Source organism: Aythya fuligula, chromosome 2, assembly GCF_009819795.1.
Source record: "Aythya fuligula isolate bAytFul2 chromosome 2, bAytFul2.pri, whole genome shotgun sequence".
Classification (NCBI taxonomy): Eukaryota; Metazoa; Chordata; class Aves; order Anseriformes; family Anatidae; genus Aythya; species Aythya fuligula.
This window is the reverse complement of record NC_045560.1, coordinates 44,937,153-44,956,516: the sequence shown is the minus strand read 5'-3', so window position 1 is coordinate 44,956,516 and position 19,364 is coordinate 44,937,153. Positions and strand designations below refer to the sequence as shown.

Sequence of the window (19,364 nt, the reverse complement as noted above, 5' to 3'; positions counted from 1 at the left end):
CAGAAAACTCTTTAGCAATCCAAACAGTTCAGACTGCTGAGAATTATGTTAGGAGTTCAGTTACCCAGCTAAATGACAGCCATAGCTTCAAATTTTTGAGTTATCAGTGACCAACGTTTATCATGATGTACTCCTCAAGCAGTCAAGCATGCAGAAAATGAAAATAGATCATCTATCGAGAAAGTTAACCCAAATTCAATGGCTCATATATCTGTCTATGGGTAGCTTTCTCAATCCTGTTCCTCCTCTTAAAACGGAGGCTGCCAAAATATATTAAAGACATTATGAATTCCTTCGAGAAATGGAAGCGATAGCTATGAAAAACAGGAGAGTTTTACAGGAAGAACTCAATTCTGAAACTCAAGGAGAGTTTTATTAACAAAAAACAATCTCCAAAGCATACAGAAATCTAAAGATTTTCTAGCTGAATCATACCACCCCAAATTAACAATTTTCTCAGAAACACTGCAGATTAGAGCATTTCAAGAAACAATTTAATAATTGACGTGCTTTTAAAAGTAGATGGTAGTTAATACCAAACAGCCTGATAATGCATGGACTCTTAGTAACAAGATCTGTTCTTATGAGATATCAAACATCATTTGGTAACATCAACACAGTCTAAAGCGATGCAAAATTACTTACTTGCAAAATGCTTGCAACTTCATCGACTGGCAATTCACTTGCTTTTTTTGAGGACAGTACAGGAATCATTGTCTCATTGTCACCGTCAGGGATTTGTTGAAGACGTGCAACCTATGAAACAAAACCAAAGTTTGAAGGGATAGGGAGCACTAACATTTCATTTCAAACAACATATACCAGATCGATGCAGTATTAATGCCATTAAAAGATAGATTTCAATAACCATTTGCACTTAAAAAAATAAAATCTACAGATTCAGCTTCTTTTCCACGCAGTATCATATCTGCAACTATGAAGCAAAAACACTGGACGTGCAATTGAGGGGACTATTTCTGTAATGATGTGTTAAGCAATGGCAAATACCCTTACAGTTACATATAGTGGTAATCCTTTAGCTCCACACCTGATCAGGAAGTACTCACTCCAAAATAAATTTCACTTCCTGCCCTTACTTTCTACTTCCTAATGAAGTTACTCTAAGCAAGCCTATTTGTGTTTCCTTGTAGAGAAAGAAAGGAAAAACAATACTAGGAAAACCACAAGAGCACAGACGCCAGCGAAGTCACAGAATTTGACTATAGTACAAGAACTTCAAGTCAATGTTATAAGAAGCAATGATTTCCTGTAATTTTTCAGAAATGAAAATTTTTGTGAAGTGCAGAGTAGTGCCTTAGCAACACTGACAGCCTGCGCTGACATTCAATGAAACTGAAGTTTCAGAACGCTTGCTTATTAAGTATTAGATGCTAAATACTAGACACTCTTTCATCACCCCTTGTCTCCTTTACCATCACTCCATCTCACTGCACCCACAATTCATGATTTACATTTTGTCATCTACCCCACCCTTTCCCCCTGTTTACTGGAAAACACCTAAGATACAAACGTGCACACCACTGAAATAGTTCTCCCATTACACTCCCACAGAATTTGAATTGGCGGTTTTATGCTTTTATACAAGACAATAAAGGTTTTGGAATTCCTCGGTGGATGCTGAGACAAAATATAATAAAAAAAAAAAATACTCCAGGATGATAATGTGTTACAAGATTACAGCATTTTTATACCATAAAAAATCCATGACAATCTTCATTTTCTATACTACACACCGTTTTGTCTTGTACTCAAATATGATAGCTGAGATTAACTCAATTTTTGTTCTTCCAGCTGCTTACCTAAATAAGATTACACAAAGGCTTCAACGCAGAGGCCCAAGGGAACAATGAATGAAGGTGAAAGCACCACAGTAGGCACACACGTGCTTTCTCTTGAAAGAGAAATCCTTGGAAACTCTCTGCTCACCACGTAGTTCCTAGTGGAACAGTCAACCATGACACTTGCTCCACTGTAGTGCTAAGGAAGCAAGTCTAGAGACTAAGGTGAAACTCAGGGCAATGTGCAGTGTGTGTTTGAGCTCTTGGGAGGAGGGCATGGCAGACTAAAGACCTGTTCAGTGGCTTCAAAATTGAGGGAATCCCTTGGACTTGACCCAGCCTTGTGCAGCTTGAAGCCAGCAGGATTGTGCAGCTGGGAGGGCATCAGCAAGGGACCAAGAAGCAAAGCTCAGCTATGCTCTGTCACACCTCAACTGCAATACCTCATTCTGCTGAAAGAGTTTTGGTTTGCTCTTTTCGTTGCTATCCTTTCTAGGATGCATTTAAGCAAAAACCACAACTGGAAAGCCTGCAGCCCAACTTTTAGTGTTACAAAATCTGTCCAAAATATCCTTCGGTAGTAGGTACTTACTGAAATCTTATGTATCTTATGTATATACACTGATGTAGGTCTTCATTAAAAATGATGGTGACACACATTATTATATTGCGTAATATATATATATATATATATTTGCAAAAATGTTTCAGACATGGCTCAAAATATCATGCTTTTTCTTTTCCAACACTTAACATGTATTTATAGTACTTTAAAAGAACCTCACTAATTGCTTTTAACATCAGAAAAAAAAATCAGGAGTATAATTCTATTCCTAACAAGGGGTCTCTATATGAGTCATAAAGACACCAAAATTCAATGCTTTCCAAAAACAAGAAACCCAACAAATGGTACCAAATCCTTGCACCAGCAAGGTTTCACTACTCTGCACCGGAGTAGCAAATATTTGCCCTGCAGCCTAAGGCTTCTCAGATCCCTCTTCAAAGCAGAACCACATTAGAGCAACATAAGCTGGCCATAACTGCAGCAGGAAAAAAAGGGGTTTCAGTTCAGAAGAATAGGGGCATTACAACTCTCAGCCTTAAAAAATAAATAAATAAATAAATATATATATATATACACACACACACACACAAACGCACTCTTTGGCATATACATGTTCAGCTCACTAACTAAAACTTCATCACGGGAAGAGATGCAACATCACAGCCACTCAGTCTTCCATGCAGACATGCAGCCTTTGATTAGGTGTGACACTGCTTTGAGCAGTGTCCATGAAGCACTTTATGCTCACGAGAGTCCTAGAAAGAAATACGTGCATTCAAATCTGCTTTGCAGAACCTTCAGTATGTATCGTGCCTATCTGGGGGCTACAAATACAGACAAACTCCCCTATTCTGCTATTAAGAACACACACAGTTAAGGCTGCTAAGCCTCTGCACATGAACCAACATTAAAGTTTAAACAATTCAATTCTCAGGAAATTGCCATTGGAAATTGTGACTTTTCATACTTTGAAGTTTACAGTCAATTTCCTTTGGATTTTAACCTTCCTGCTGTTTCAGTTTTCTTGGCTCACACACTTCCTTAAACCAAACATTTACCAAGAATTTTGCCACGATCTCCCCTCTTTGATACAACACTACTGAAGAACTCATGTTCTTTTCTTTACAGTTTCCTCTCCTAAGTGCTAGCTTTTGATTTTTGTTGAATGTAATGCTATGAACGTAGTATCTAGTTACTGAACGCCAGAATTTAGGGCTGGAAACAATTAAGCCTAAATGCTATTTCAAAACAAATCCACAAACACACACTTTTGTCGAAGATCACTCAACAAAAACACTGAGCAACCACGCTTTCCCAGTAAGACTAGGCAGAAATGAACTAACAGCCATTACAAATTTTAGTGCTGAGATTTTTTTTTTTGCCCTATAGCAAGTATTGTGGCTGGTAGACTCAAACACCAGCTCCAAAAAAGGGACACACCTCATCATGTCCCTAATATTAGGGAATCAATTGGGATGGCAGAATGTCTAGTAACAAGCTCTTTAAAGATATCTTAAAGAGTTAAGTATCCTTAAACACAAATGTTAAAATAAAGAGGTTTCATCCAAATAAACCTTCATCAGCACATTAGAATTGTGCTAACAAAGCCTATTTTTACAACATTTTTGTGACAGGCTCAAAAAGCCTCTGATTTTAAATGTGCGTTGCATTCAAAACATCTCCCACTCCTAGGGAGAACATTGTAGAACCTTTAGGACATGAAAAAAAAAATCTACAGAGAAAATTTGGTAAAGGATTAGCAAAACAAAGGCTCAGAGTCTTTTTATAGCCAGCTCTTTTCTCTAGGGCAAAATTACTTATGATAAGACAATTCTGGATGGATCCCTCATCTCACTTCTCAAAAAACTCTACAATCTCTGGGTAGATTAAACTACACTTACAGTTCAGAAAATAACGATATATCCAACACTTTGCCACCAATTAAATTCAATTACTTAGCCAATAAGAAACCAATCACTGTTCCCTTCAATGGAGTGGGTTACATTGACAGATTTAAGTCAAAAAAAAAAGTTGGAAAAAGCACTTGCCATCTGCTGGGACATAATAACCATATTCAAACACGTATTTTTGCCTTTACTTGAAAAGAAAGCTTTCTTATTTAGCAGTGTCAGCAAGTACTCAATAATCCTTTGCACTGGTGCCCAGACCTGCAGGCTGAATGCCTGTGCTTCTGCAACACCTGTTAGCACATCCAACAGCAGCTTACCCTAAAAACCACAGCCTTCTATATTACAGGGGTCAGTCCACCACATACAGTAAGATCTCTTCCCATCCTATGATGTAATTCGTGTTCAAACATCCAGCAGTTGGTATCTTAAAACACTTCAGAACTTTTTGCCATTGCAGGCAAAGTTTTCATATGGATAATGGGGCTAAAAAATGACACTGGCCTATTCTTTTATACCAGTGAGATAGAATATAACTGAAGTTTTTGGAGCAATGATTACAGCTTTCCCTTCCCCATTCACAGCTAAACCTACTAGGGAACAAAGAAGCAGAATACTAGCTAGTAAAAAAAAAAAAAAAAAAAAAAAGTGGCAGCTGCCACAGGAGGGACTTTTCCTGGAGCACTTCCAACATACACACCACCATTTCTATGGCAAGAAACACACATCAATCTTGTGACCACAGAACTGTGACTAAAGCATGTTTATCAAAACTAACGCAAGTTAATCTGGAAGGTTTACATTACTGGAAATTCAGAGTTCCTTCCTGTTTGCTCCAAAGGGAAACCTGTAATTTGTCTGACCAGTTAACAGTAGCACAAAGAAATTCTTCCTCCTCAGACGCTACCACGATTCTGCCTACCTTCTTTCTATATCCACTTATTGTCAAGTGCCAACATCCTACCTCCATCACTCAGTGGAGCAGCTTAGCAGGAACAGTCCATTATCCATCAGCAGGGCTCACTGACAACAAGACACTTTTTTAAAAAAAAGGTAAAAGGGAAATTTTAGCTCTAGATGCTCAGGGAATGTAAACGGCAGGACCTACATTAACTGCGAGCAATCTAAAAAAATTTGTAGAGCACTCTCACAACAAAATCTATTTTGAGATAATCTTGTGACCAAAACACTTTAGCTAATTAGCTAATACAAAGTCCTTCAAATGTTACACACAGTTACTTAATTGACCTACAAATACGAAATGCAAAGGAGATATAAAAGCGAAACTATTCAGAACCGAGAAAATGAAAGAAAAACAAAACTAAGATGTTTATAAAACAAAGAAAACAGCTACAGTAATTAAAAAGAAATGATGATTGTTTCTTTGAAAACTTCTGTCAGAAACACAAGAGAAAAGAATACATCTGGATTTGGGGACTCTTCTCTTGGAAAGGACAGTTTAGGATACCCCATGAGAAGTCTCTGTGGCAAATGGCAGGTTGAGACAACCAGTTCCTGGGAACCACGCAGTGCAACTGGAAATGGAAAAAGATGACTGGAAGCACTGGCTCAACACTCCTTCCAGTATTTGCCTGTGAACCATGCCTATCACCTCCTTCTGAGTCTTCCTACCCATCTGAACAGCTCATTCACTCAGCCTGCATCTATCCCATCAGTGTTGTCTTTTCCACTTGAAACATTACGTGCACCTGATCAGGAACTGCAGCTGTATTGCCAAAATAAGGGCATTACAGCATGTTGTCCAACACACTCTCCAAAGCTCAATTCACATTCCAGGCCTGAATGCTGTTAGCTGCATTTGTATTGCAAGCGAAACCCCATACGAGTACTAATGACCTGAGAGCTGACAAGTTCTGCAGTGTGCCGTGCCCTGACCAAAGGGCCATCCAAAACCACATCACCTCAGGGCTCCAGCATCAGAAAGGACATATGATTTTACACCACAGTATCACCTCTTCTGGGTTATTATGTCAAATGTTTGTGCTGTTCTTATTGGGATGCAGAAAGAGTCAGCACTTCAGTGTACACTGTTCCTCCCTGCCCACTGTGCATCATTAATCAGCTTCTATTTTTGATTTACCTTTCCCCCCCCCCACTGAAAAAAAAAATAGTAGATGTTTAACAATATAATAAGAAAGTGTTTCATTGAACCCATTTTCCTGAATATTCTATATGATCAAATTGTAAGTGATATAACCCCAAAAGTTTGGAAAGCTCAGATTCGGGTAAGCATGTTTGCCAGTTGAGTACAATTCAGAGCCAGGTGCAGAGGATGACGATGACAAGTAGATCGGTACTGTGACAAAGAGCAGAATTCAGGGTCTAAATCACCTGGTGGAACTGACCATCAGGAACAGAAGCAGCTTTGTGTTCATCTGTGCCCATGATCATGTAATAAAATAACAAGTGCTCACCTCTTTTGCAGTCTGGCCCCCTGAAAGCTCACAGGGCTAGAGAACAACTAGCTATCAAGGAGCACAGAGGCATGAGTTCCCATGTGCGTGGACAGAGACTTTGGAAACAATTCCTGCTAGGCAAAAACTCCTGGCTGTGAAACATGTCTTTAAGGAAAAACATACCACCCAGAAAGGAATCACAGAATCACAGAATTTTCTAGGTTGGAAGAGACTTCAAGGTCTTCGAGTCCAACCTCCAACCTAACGCTAACAGCCCTCCACTAAACCATATCCCTAAGCTCTACATCTAAACGTCTTTTGAAGACTTCCAGGGATGGTGACTCCACCACTTCCCTGGGCAGCCTGTTCCAGTGCCTCACAACCCTTTCAGTGAAGAAGTTCTTCCTAACATCTAACCTAAAACTCCCCTGGCTCAACTTAAGCCCATTCCCCCTCGTCCTGTCACCAGGCACGTGGGAGAACAGACCAACCCCCACCTCGCTACAGCCTCCCTTGAGGTACCCATAGAGAGCGATAAGGTCGCCCCTGAGCCTCCTCTTCTCCAGGCTGAACAAGCCCAGCTCCCTCAGCCGCTCCTCGTAGGACTTGTTCTCCAGGCCCCTCACCAGCTTCGTCGCCCTTCTCTGCACCCGCTCAAGCACCTCGATGTCCTTCTTGTAGCGAGGGGCCCAAAACTGAACACAGTACTCGAGGTGCGGCCTCACCAGAGCCGAGTACAGGGGGACGATCACCTCCCTAGCCCTGCTGGCCACACTGTTCCTGATACAAGCCAGGATGCCGTTGGCCTTCTTGGCCACCTGAGCACACTGCTGGCTCATATTCAGCCGACTATCCACCATCACTCCCAGGTCCTTCTCTGCCTGGCAGCTCTCCAACCATTCCTCTCCCAGCCTGTAGCTCTGCTTGGGGTTATTGCGCCCCAGGTGCAGGACCCGGCACTTGGCCTTGTTGAACTTCATGCAGTTGACCTCAGCCCATCGGTGCAGCCTATCCAGATCCTCCTGCAGAGCTTTCCTAACTGCAACTTAAATTTGTGCTGTGTTTTCAGTATATTTTGTATCACTGCTAAAACAAAAATCCTACGTAACCTCAAATACCTTCAATTTCGTACATTTAATACAAAAAAAGACACCACCCACACATGGAAAATCTAAAAGAACCTGGTCAGAGTATTGGGCTCAAATACCTCTACTGGAAATAGTGCTGCTTTCGAAGAGCAACTAGTGCATTGCAGTGCTCCTTCAGCACACAAATAATCACGACCAATTGGCAAAACATGTATTTCACTCACCCCTGCAAAAAGCTTTCCCTTCTCACCTCCAAAAGGTTGAAGTCTGCAGACTAATGAGCCACTTGTTTTCCACCAGGCACTGTTTGCTCAGGATAGGAAATATTTTTTGAAGGCTTTGAAGTTGCTGTGTACTATATTCATTTGAGCTGAATCTTTTCTGAAAGTGTGACAATTTTTCACTTCTGGGGAAACAGTTGCAGCAGCCTTGTATTCCAACACTCTGAAAAAAATTGCTCCTATTCAACAGTATTTAGTTTAGACATTTTACCAGGAGTCCCCACATCAAAGGAAGTGCACACAGAAAAGTTCTGTCTCTAAAAAGGCCAGAAGGAAAGCAAGACACTAATTTACATTAACGAGTTCTTGCAGAGCAGATTTCTGTCCTGGGAGACCACGTGGTTTCAAGCCCCTTGCTATTGTGTGTTATTTCATATGATTTCACAGATAGAGGGCAATATTTGACCTGGCACCGAGACCACACATTAACCAAAGAAATATAAATACCCAAATTGAGAGAACAACCTGCTAGGCAGCCCCAGGAGCCTGACAAAGCCTGTGCTGTAGTTGAATGCAATTTCAATGGTGCTTAGGACTGTCGCTGAAGCCAAGACCCAGCTATAACAGGAGAACCATACTTCTTGGTACACGACGCCTCTAATTCGGACCAACTAAGCAACAGAAAAGTGAATACCAACACTAAATCAAGGTCTGCCTAATTTTAAAAGCTGTAAAATGTTTAAGACCTCTCTATCCCTTACCCCATCTGCTTCAGGCAATATAATGAATACTAAGATGGCCCATTTAATATCCAACTGATTAACTCTACAGAAGTCTATAAAAGCTCAAGAACTATTTTTAAGTACCAAAACCACTAAAAATTTCGAAGAAACATTTAAGTACTAAAAATACCTTCTAAAAAAGCACTTCCCCAAGAAATACATCTTCCCATCCTCAAGTGCATTTTATTCTCAGGATGTTTCACAATGTCTTCTTTTATTTAAATACAGAAGGGAAAGTAGGGCATTTAGTTTGACTGAGGATATCGGCACAACAGCTCAGAAAGCTCAGCAATTTTCTGTAATTGTAGTATATGCTCCGTGTGGTTATCTTGCAAGCCTTGTGAATGACAACTGCCTGCTCTCTAGCTAGAGAAAATATTTCACAAAAGTACCAGCACCTTAACCTGACTGCAATGCTGTTGATTCATTTGTGAGCAGTGGCATGAAACATTCAGACTGAAGCCCCAACAGCAGCTCTGTCCAAACCACCTTACTTTTCCTTTAGTGCATTTGAATCTTTAAGGAATGCCAAATATTCAAACTGTGAATTCGATCACTGTAAGAGATTTACCATTTGGAACATTTCTGTATACTCTGGATGTGCTACAATGAATGTAAAGTCTGGTTGCTCAAATCATCGAGCTGCCATCAGAATTACCAAGATTGCATTGACTACTCGTGTATTTGGTCAAAACCCTTAACTTGAATTCTTCCCGTCTGAAAACCTCTTTGCACACTGGAAGGATCTGCTTGAACGTTTAATATGTTTTTCATTACTTATTAATCAGAAGAACAAAGACTACAGTCTCCCAAGGATTCTCTGCAATGCATCAAAACAACACTTGTGCCTTGATGAAAGCAAAGTTTATGTATAATGGCACTTGGTCAGTTCAGAAACTCATCACCCAAGCAGGAGAGCACAGATGGCCGTATCTCACTTGACTCCAAACAGCATATGCCTCTGCTTCAATCCCGATTCGCACGAGGCATTTTAGAAATTCAAGGCCAAAAGACTTTGGGTAGAAATACCAGCCATTAATCTTGCCAGAGTTGCTAACTTCCTAGAAGAGAAAATTTAAGCTTAGAAATAAGATCGTGTGGCTCCTCTCCAATATCCTGCTTCTATCTCCTAGCACTGAAATGCTGAGCTTCCCAAAATGAAGGATGGCACTTCGACAACAACTAATAAAGGATTTTAGCACCCCATGAGATACTACCAACATACCCATGATATGTGGGGATGTAGTTGCCATATAATTTTAATTAAACAAAAACTCAAAATGTTTTCTCTGCATTTATAGCTTAGATTTGTTTAAAATAATGAATGAAACTTCAGGACCTAATTGTTGATTATCTCCCTGGCAGCTATGCAGTTACTTCATAATGTGACAAAACAGAATTGTAATAAAGAAGCCAAAACATAATCCTAAGCTCATTGTTTGAAAGAGTTCTCAGGACCAAGCTGGTGTCAATGCCTTTTAAAATGCACACATAACTCACTGCATAATTACTCTACTTGTGATAATAAGGTTTCTTATAATTAGCATCAAGAAAACAGCAACGTTATATTCACCAAGTTCTTTCTGGTGAATTATGTATGCGGGAAAAAAGTTCTGCAGAAAATTTATGGCTTAAAAATATTTTAAAAGCCTTTATAAAGCAGATTCTGTAGCCTGCATCTGCTAACCCATTATCCATCTTATCCCTCCTAATTACTTAGAGTGTTTGCAAAACAAGTAACTAGAAACAGATGCTTGTCCCGAATTTATACCTTGACTATTATATTCTATTTTCCTTCTCTTCTCTGCACTGCACCTTCATCCTTCCTTCTAGCTGCTACAAACCACAGTGCATATGTCAACATTACCACCTGGTGTCAATAAGTTATGACCTGAACTTTTTCACCAACTCAAAAGCAGGTCTCGAAAAAAAAAACAAATCTACTTATCTTTGACTTATTCCAATCTTCCAAAATCCCACTGCAGTCTATGGATGAACATTAGTTATATTTATATTAAACTGATGAGTGTATTACTTTTTTTTCCCCCCTTCTAAAATCACCATCATCCCTTTCCAAGTGCATTGCAGTACGTGCCCCATTTTTTAAACAGTGGGCAGTGCTAATGTCAGCATGGCTCAGGCTTACACACCAGAGCTATGACCATGGGAAGGACTGAGCCGATCCACTGGTCTGCCAAAAGGTGGATGGAGGTCTCACTCCTTTGTCCCTCATGGAGGTTCACATGCTGACCATTCCTGACAGTAACTGGACCTTCCACAAGGCCGTTCGACTTCCTATTTCAGCAGAAAGCTGTCCAGCATGGGGCTAGGGGAAAAGAAGGACTGGGCAAGCCTTCTGCCAAGTTAGCAAGCCAGGCAAGCCCAACAACCACGACAGCCAGCACAGCACATGCTGCAGGAGCACAGCTGTGAGCAGAATCTTCTCTCAGCAGTTACGAGACCGTATCATGCAGTCCTGCATCCCAAGATAACCACTCACTTGTCAGACTGTTCACCAAAAAATAGCAAGTGGAAATGCTTGCTCCTCTGTCGTTAAGTTAGGTACTCTGAGAACTGTCTGCATTTTCCCTACGCTACTGTTTTTATGACTCACTAAGAGATTATACCATAGACGCCCCACGTAAAGGAGCTCGAAAGCAAACAAAATAACTAAACATACGTCCTGCGGCATCCGAACTCAAGCAGATCCCATGTTAAACCATTTCTACACTACTATAGATTAGTACTTCTGGTTTATCTGTATGGAAAAAAAAATACAGGAAGGAAAAGATTATAAACTATGTAACGAACCATCAGCCAACTACACAGCACTCAGAGGTGACACTGACTGAGCAATTGAAAAGGAAAATCTATATTTCTAATGCAAAACAAGTGCTGTGTTAATTTAGCAGGGCTATAACTAAAACAACTCATAACAAATGTGAAATTATCAACGAGGATTGGTCTTCAGTGAAGATCCAAACACCATGGTTTAAAAAAAGAAAGGCAAAAACCTCTTCTCTCACTTTATGCTCCAAGTCAAGCAGAAGAGATGTCACTCTTATGGCAACATAAATGTAAAGTATTGGATTCTAATTTTTGCACGGCAAGGCACAGATGGTAACCAAACAGCAATCAATGAACATCAAAATTCTTGTCTCACCTTTCAGTTAAGAAATCATCTACATATCAAAAGACATGTGAACTGCTGTGATAACACCACGTCCATTTCAGAATTTCTAATGCTTTCCATCAGAAATTTCATTCTCACTATTTTGGATATCACTTTCAAGAATAATTAACGATGCCCCTCTGGAACAACGTAAATAGTTTTCAAGTCACTGCTGCTACAGACACTCTGTCCCCTTTCTCCTCAGTTGCACATGCGCATACTCCACCCTGTCACCAGTCCTTACAAGTGCCTAGCCCATGGTGAGCTAGTCCAGGATGCTACCACCTAGCTGCCCCTAAAAACCATTCACTGATCTTAAATCTGTTCACCTTCCAACAAAGCTTATTTTCCTTATTTAAGGAATACACATGAAATTAATTAGGAACACCAACTGCACTTCAAGCACACAATAAAAACAGAAACGACGTATTTGTCATCTCAGCACGATGCGACAAACTAAAGCACCTTTTTCAGAGAAAAGAAATGCATTGACTTATCTCAGGATTCATCCAGTTATTAAAGCTATCTTGAAACTACCACTGAGAGACTATAGGTTGAAATTAACAGTCTGTGAAGATCAGCTGAAATTAACTAGGGCTCGAAACAATGATTTTGGAATCGCGATGGTTTTATTACTTACAGTGAGCCTGGTCTGAGTTGGTGTGCCAATGTTCTACATGACTTTGGGAAAATCTACAGGTGGGAAAGTGCTATCCTGACCTCTTCTGCTAGGCACACAGTGATCTGAAAACAAATGCTGCAGAAGGCCTTGGTAACAAACAGTGCTCTTATTTAACAATTTGTATTTGTAACCACAGCCTGACCTGAGAGCAAAAGGGCTCAGAGTTGATGTAACATAACCTGTATCCTTTGTTGCTTTTTTTTACTAAAGCACAGTCTTCTACAAGACAATCCTCACTGGGACAAAGAACCTGCCACAATCTGAAAAATAGTGATAAAAGAAAGAAGTCTGACTACAATCATAGAAAATTACTTAAAACAGACAAAGCATGTCAATGGGGAGATCCAAAAATTCATAATGCCTACTTTGCGCTCACGTTTATTTTCTCTAAACATCTGCAAGTTCTCTCGACTGCCCACAATCAAAAAAAAAAAAAAAAAAAAAAAAAGCTCCACTTATCAAAAGAAGTCACAAAATTCTATCTTTCCAATACAAACAACACTCCTTTAAGTCACAGTTTTACTGAATAAAGCAAAAACCTTCTTATGACGGGAAATTCTCTCACTTCCCAATTACTGTGAGATACATGAATCTGGGAGGAAGTTTAATTAACTAACTCCTCCCAATACAAGATACAGAAACCACAAAGTCTTGGGACAAAGCATTAGATAGCTTAGAACAAACATAGTACATGGTTTATGAAAACTGAATTAAGAGACAAAAACATCAGTTTTCCAAAAACACATTATCACTTCCTAACCTTGAATGTTGCTCCAAATAGAGGAAAAGAAAGAAATCCACCATTCCTTGCTCAATATCTAAACTAAAGAGACCTTTCAAACACAAACTTGGAAAAAAAATAAACAGACAGCAAATGTTGTCTTACTGCAATCTTTCTTCTACAGTTCAAACTACCTCCTGGAGAAAATACATTAAAGATTCTCTCAAGAGTGCTGAAAAAAAAATCCAAATGAAATCTGATGGCTGGCTCAAAATGTCAAATGGGTAGAAAAAAATAGGCTAGAAAATACTAAGAGGACTAATACAGACAGTAGACAGTCGTAAATATATATGCCTGTCTGGAAACCCAACTGTGAGACAGTGGAAGTGAGGGGAAAGAGTGGAGAGGAAGCCACCCAAATGTTAAGGGAATAAACCCAATCCTTTTATTCGTACTGATTTCTTCCCACCCCCAGGAAACTGCACCATTTTGAAAACTTTCAATAAACCATAGCATTTATTTCTGCCTTTGAAATACATGTCAGATCATCTTTTAAAGTACTTTTCTCCTAGATACAGCCATTTTTTATGTTGCTTCTGTCAAACAAATACACGCATTTTTAAATATAAAATATTTATTCCAAAAGAAAAACAAGAAATGACATCTTTGTGCTACGAGTATTCAGAAGAATTAGAATGGGCCAGACTCTACCATATGTAACTTGATTATAAACTACATCAATGATATCATATTTCTTTGGTAATAGAACTAAAAGGCATTAAAAGTCTTCCTGCTCTTTAGGGTTTGGCACACAAACATCAGACATACTTTTACCCTAAGTGTCTTTCTATTTAATGGCATTACATCTGCTTTGCTTTCTCCACCAAGTGCTCCTCATTCAAAAATCTTTTATTTACAATGCGGTGACTGAAATAAAAAGGCACTGACACTACTTCTGCCAGCTAACTAAGCTCCCAAAACAGAGATCAATCTGATAGAGATGTCCCCACCTCCACATACACACACTTCAAAACTTCTATCAGACTAGTTCCCTGCTCTTTATTTCAAGTATTTGCTTAGAAGACATGATCAAGAGAGTTAATAAAAAAAAAAAAAATCTAATTTCTTTAAATAAAAGAAACTTCTGAAATTCCAGATTGTAACAACCTATGTAGCTTCCAACATAGGTTGGATTTCACAATAACCACAACTTCTTAGTCACGGAAGACAACGTATTTCAAAACAGAACAACATCCAACCAGAGAAGCCAATTTAATTAGTCTACCCCACTAGTGCAACCCAGGCCACCAAGACAAGCTATTAAAAAGCACCTCCCTTCTCAGAACAGGGGGGATGGGGGAAAAAGGAGTTCCTGACGTTCACATCAACCTATAGCAAAGGAAATATAGCAGCCACTTAAAAAAAAAAAAACAAACAAAAAAAAAAAAAAAAAAAAAAAAAACACACATATATTCAAAGGATAACAATGACATAGATTGGGAGAGGCAGATTACATTTCTTACATCTATTTTATATATATATATATAAGTATATGTGTATATATATATATATATATACACACACACACACATATATACAAATTAGAGAAATTTTCAACACCCCCAGTCAACTAAAAAGGGAAATTGTCATGTTCACAGTCACTAATGCAAATTGGCTTTCAAGGTTCCCAGAGCATATCCTGAAACCCAATAAGGAAAAAAAGAAATAACTTCCTGGACTACATCATTTGCAAACTAGACAATGAAGAGAAAGCATATTAGAGCAGCTTAGTAAAAATAAATAAACTTCTTGCACTGCATGGAGATTATTACAATTTAATACCAGATCTTTGAAACAGTAGAGCTTCAAACTTCAGAGCTACTTTTTAATTAAAAAAACGGTGAAGAGGGCAAGGTTAAGTGCTTTTTTAAAAACACAGATCATGCACAAGAATATTTCAACACCAGATACAATTAATGCTTCTCAATTTGGCCGTGAAAGATTAATTCCAGGGAAATCACAGCCTCAGCAGACGCCAAGCAACTGACATCCTATATAGCTGAGAGGGAGTGTTCGCTAAATCGCTCCACAGATGCTCTGAACGTTTTTCAAGGGGGAATAAAACCTGCCTGGCAATCAGCTGGAGGAGCAGCAGTGCAAATAGAGACACACGAGAGCTTTTTCAGGGGTGAAACCCGGAACAAAATCCCTGCCACAGAGCAAACCCTGCGAACCCCTGGGACGGGAAAGCATGCACACGCACCGGTCAGGAGTTGTCACCAAATTGCATGCAAAATTCCTCTTAGCTCCAATGAAGTCAGTGACTCTGGTGAGACCTTTACCTTCATTTTCCATCGAAATCGTAACGGGGAGGCGAGAGAGTTAACTAAAGTCTTTAGCGACACCAGCACCGGCGGGGGAGCTGAAAGGTGAAGAGAGAGATGCCCCAAGATCCCAGGCAATCACACTGCTCCCTCTGCCCCCACCTGCAGCAACATCTGCAAGAGAAACCAGCGCTAAAGGAAGGAAAAAAATAAAAAATAAAAAAAAAAATAAAATAAAAGCCACTAAGGTAAGGCCCTGCCAGCCCCGAGGCCGCGCTGAGCCGCCCCAGCGCAGGGCGCAGCCGCCGCCGAGGCCGCTCCCCCCGTGCCCACACACACACACACAGAGGCTCAGGGAGCCGGGGGAGGCTAAAAATAGCCCCCAAAAAATCCCCGGGGAGGGCCGGGGAGCGGCTCCGCGGTGGTGGGCGAGCGGGGAAGGAGCGGGCGGTGGCGGCAGCGTTGTTGGTGGTGGTGGCGGCAGCAGCAGCAGCTTCCCAGCCTCGCCTCACCGCTCACCTCCGGGGCCGGGGGCGGCGCGGCCGCATCCCCGCTCCGCTCACTTCCGCGGGCGGCGGGGCAGGGACGGAGGAAGGAGGGAGGAAGGGAGGGAAGAAGGAGGAGGAGGAGGAGGAGGGAATGGGAGGGAAGGGGAGGGAGGGATGGAGGCAGCGGACGGGGCGGAGCGCGCAGGCGGAAGGGCCGGGGGTGGCCCCGAGGCTGTGGGGAGGGAGCCGCTGAGGCGCCCCAACGGCCGCTGCCCGCCCCGAGCCGCCGCGGGGAGCGGCGCTGAAGGGGTTGTGAGGAGAGCGGCGGGGAAATGTGAAACATTAATTACTGTGACACGTTTTTAGACACTCCTCGTTCCCCTGCCTTCACCAGACCCCAAAATGAGCGTTACTTGAGGCCACGAGTCCGACACAGCGGCAGGGGAAGGCTTTCAGTACCCACCTCCGCTGAGGCAGCTGTATATTTTTGGGCAGCCCGTGTTAAACAGGATGCACGGTGCGACTCAAAACAAAATGCCTTCAGCCCTCCAAGGTCACGAATCTAATCGAGATGTTCTAATTGTAGGCTTGGCACCCGGTCTCCAAAAGCAGCGTGACAAGGTGGACGGGGAAGTACTGAATGTCGCCGACAGCTCGTGATTAACGGCCTGCCGCCTCCCCCTTTGTTTTTTTTTTTTTTTCCGAGGCAGCAGCAGAAACCGAAATCAGTCTTTGTCGTTTCATAAAGAGCATTTAACGGAGCGTTGTAATTTAAAGCATTTTAATTAAGGCTCCCAGCACATCATGGCACGCTTCTCGAATCCCTCAGCCAAACGCGGTCTGCTTCAATAGCATATTTTCGCTTTTCAAGCTCTTAAAGATAATTTTTTTTGGGGGTGGTGCTAAAATAATAGACAAATAATAGACAAATTTAATGTCTATACACGGTGATAAGTGAAGAAGAATTAAAATTGCTGACTTAAAGCATGGGCCCTAAATACGTGCATTTAAAAAAATAAGGAGACAACAAACAGGCTAATTAAGATTACCTAATGCATAATTTCAGGCCTGTCCCACATATTTGCCACGTTACTTGAAAATCCCTGTGGTTACTCCATGAAATATCCCCCTACAAGTAGGTAGCACTGTCATTGTAGCAATGACTTCCCCAAATACTTTTTCTGTTAACTTGTTTTTAATGCAAGCAAAGAACTATGTTAGCTTCTTGTGACACTAGCTGTGATATTTGTGTCAACACAAAACTGATGCACAGTGACTAATTAGGAAAAACACTCGTTTACTTTGTTCAAACTGGTAAATTTTGCTCTCAATATCAGAAGTTACCATTAAATACAGTGGAATTCTGTAAATTCTTTCATGAACAAAGAACATTGGCATTGGCATTGCCTGTAGCTCCTAATACTATTTATATGTACAACAAATTTGGACTTCTTTACGCTATGGTATGAGAAGCTGTATAGAGATGCTTGGGAGTTCTTGGATGTTACTGAACTTGTTCAGAACTGCAAGTATTGAGATGTAAGTGAGGATATTGAGATGTAAGCATCTGTGACAAAGTTGGCCTAGTAAGAAATAACTTTTGTTCATGTCTTAAAAAATGAGGAAAAAAAGTCAAAAGCAAGCCCTACTGTATAATGACAACTAAAAAAACCTTCATCTCTGGGGCTTAATCTTTTCCATGTTAATGTCAATAGCCAGTCATGCACTCCTGTATGCAGCCAGACAGTTGGGAAGTACCTCCTTTGCATCATACTAGGACTGTGTCCATCCTTGGAAAAATTGTATTACATTTTCTGCCATACAGTACTCCTATGCTCAGTGACTGTTTAATAAGCAATAAAGTACTGTATCTCCATCTGATGCTGAATAAAAAAAAAAAAAATCCTGACCTTAAGTTGAGCTTGAAATGTAAAAGTATTGTAAGTGTATGGCACAGTCATTATTTAGCAAACCAAAGCATCATTATTATAATTTAATTGTAGATATAAAAGTCAAGATTAAAAAAAAAAAAAAGCTTTGCTTACCGTAACCAGCTGTAGTCAGTCGTTTTAATTGCAAGAATTTATGTTAGACTAGAATTTGTTACTTTTTTAATCTCATGTAAAAAAAAAATAATTGCAATAAAATATTAGTGTGAAGTATCTAATGAGCAAATGTTTCTGTGTCAATCCACAACATAATAATTTGAGTTGAAAATATGAAACATTTTTTTAAGATATGAATGGCCAAAAAAAATCTAAATCTTAGGGTTAAAATATCATTTAAAAGAAAGGTAGCACTTGAAATGATGTGCAATACTGACGGGTTTGAGGGAAAACAGGCTACATGCCTTGGTTGTTGTTGCATCACCATTTTTCCTTCTCATGGTTGCAGTCCTGAAACTACTTCCTAACGAATTGAGCCTGCTAGTAATAGGTTTGCATTTATGAGATCAGAGTTTCATGTCAACTTAAGCAGGGACACGTTCTTCTCATGGTGTTTTCTGTGGTTTCTCTGCCACCCAGTACTGCCTAAGTGTTCTGCATCACCAAAAAAGGAGGAATTCCTGTTATCCTGTCACCCCCTCACATCCCCTTCTCAGCCTTTTCCCCACAGAAATCCCATCATCTACCTGCTGTTGATGCCCCTCTTCTGTGAGCAGCTGTCAGCAGCAGGGAGCCGCTAGATTATCTCAGAACCACAAAGTTGGACGTTAATTAGTTTGAGGTTATGTGGGGACTAATTCACGTTGAAAATCAGTAAATACAGACTTCTCAAACCGAATCAACATTGGTTATGCTGGCACAGCCAAGAGGGTGGCACCAGCACGGGAAGCATAAATAGGTACTGCGGCTTTCAGTACTTTCTGTGCTCCCCTAGGCCTTCAGGGATGAAAACTAGTGATTTGATAGAATGAAGCAGGATATGTGGTTTTTCAGCAAAGTCAGACCAAAAAAAAAAAAAAAAGTATCCTTCTGTGTGAATCTAAAGGCAATCCAAAAACTTGTTTTTAGCTGTCTTTATAGTTATTCAGGAAAAAAAAAAAAATCATGAAAAAAAAAAAAAAAAGCACCTCTGAAAGTCTGGGAAAAAATGAAGAGGTAATAAACATGTGACATACCAGACAGAAACATTCATTAGATGGGAAGAAAGGAGAGTTCTGTCTAACGTCATTAAACAGAGAGGCCTTCACCCGCA

General features: G+C 40.4%; 1 protein-coding gene across 4 annotated transcripts in view; it reads right to left on the bottom strand.

The window, feature by feature from the left end:
- The window catches only part of ATP2C1 (ATPase secretory pathway Ca2+ transporting 1), a 49,218-nt gene extending 32,948 nt beyond the window's left edge, over nt 1–16,270 (bottom strand). The window contains exons 1-3 of one of the 4 annotated variants that reach the window (XM_032181206.1): nt 16,198–16,270; nt 15,697–15,852; nt 646–756 (exon numbers count right to left, since the gene is read on the bottom strand). In XM_032181206.1, coding sequence (XP_032037097.1) covers nt 646–756; nt 15,697–15,702 — 117 coding nt within the window. In that variant the 5' untranslated portion in view covers nt 15,703–15,852; nt 16,198–16,270. Of the gene's footprint in view, nt 1–645; nt 757–15,617; nt 15,677–15,696; nt 16,005–16,197 lie in introns of those variants that run through there. The other 3 variants (XM_032181208.1, XM_032181209.1, XM_032181210.1) reach the window with 3 other exon arrangements.
- Between the last annotated feature and the right edge of the window lie 3,094 nt (nt 16,271–19,364).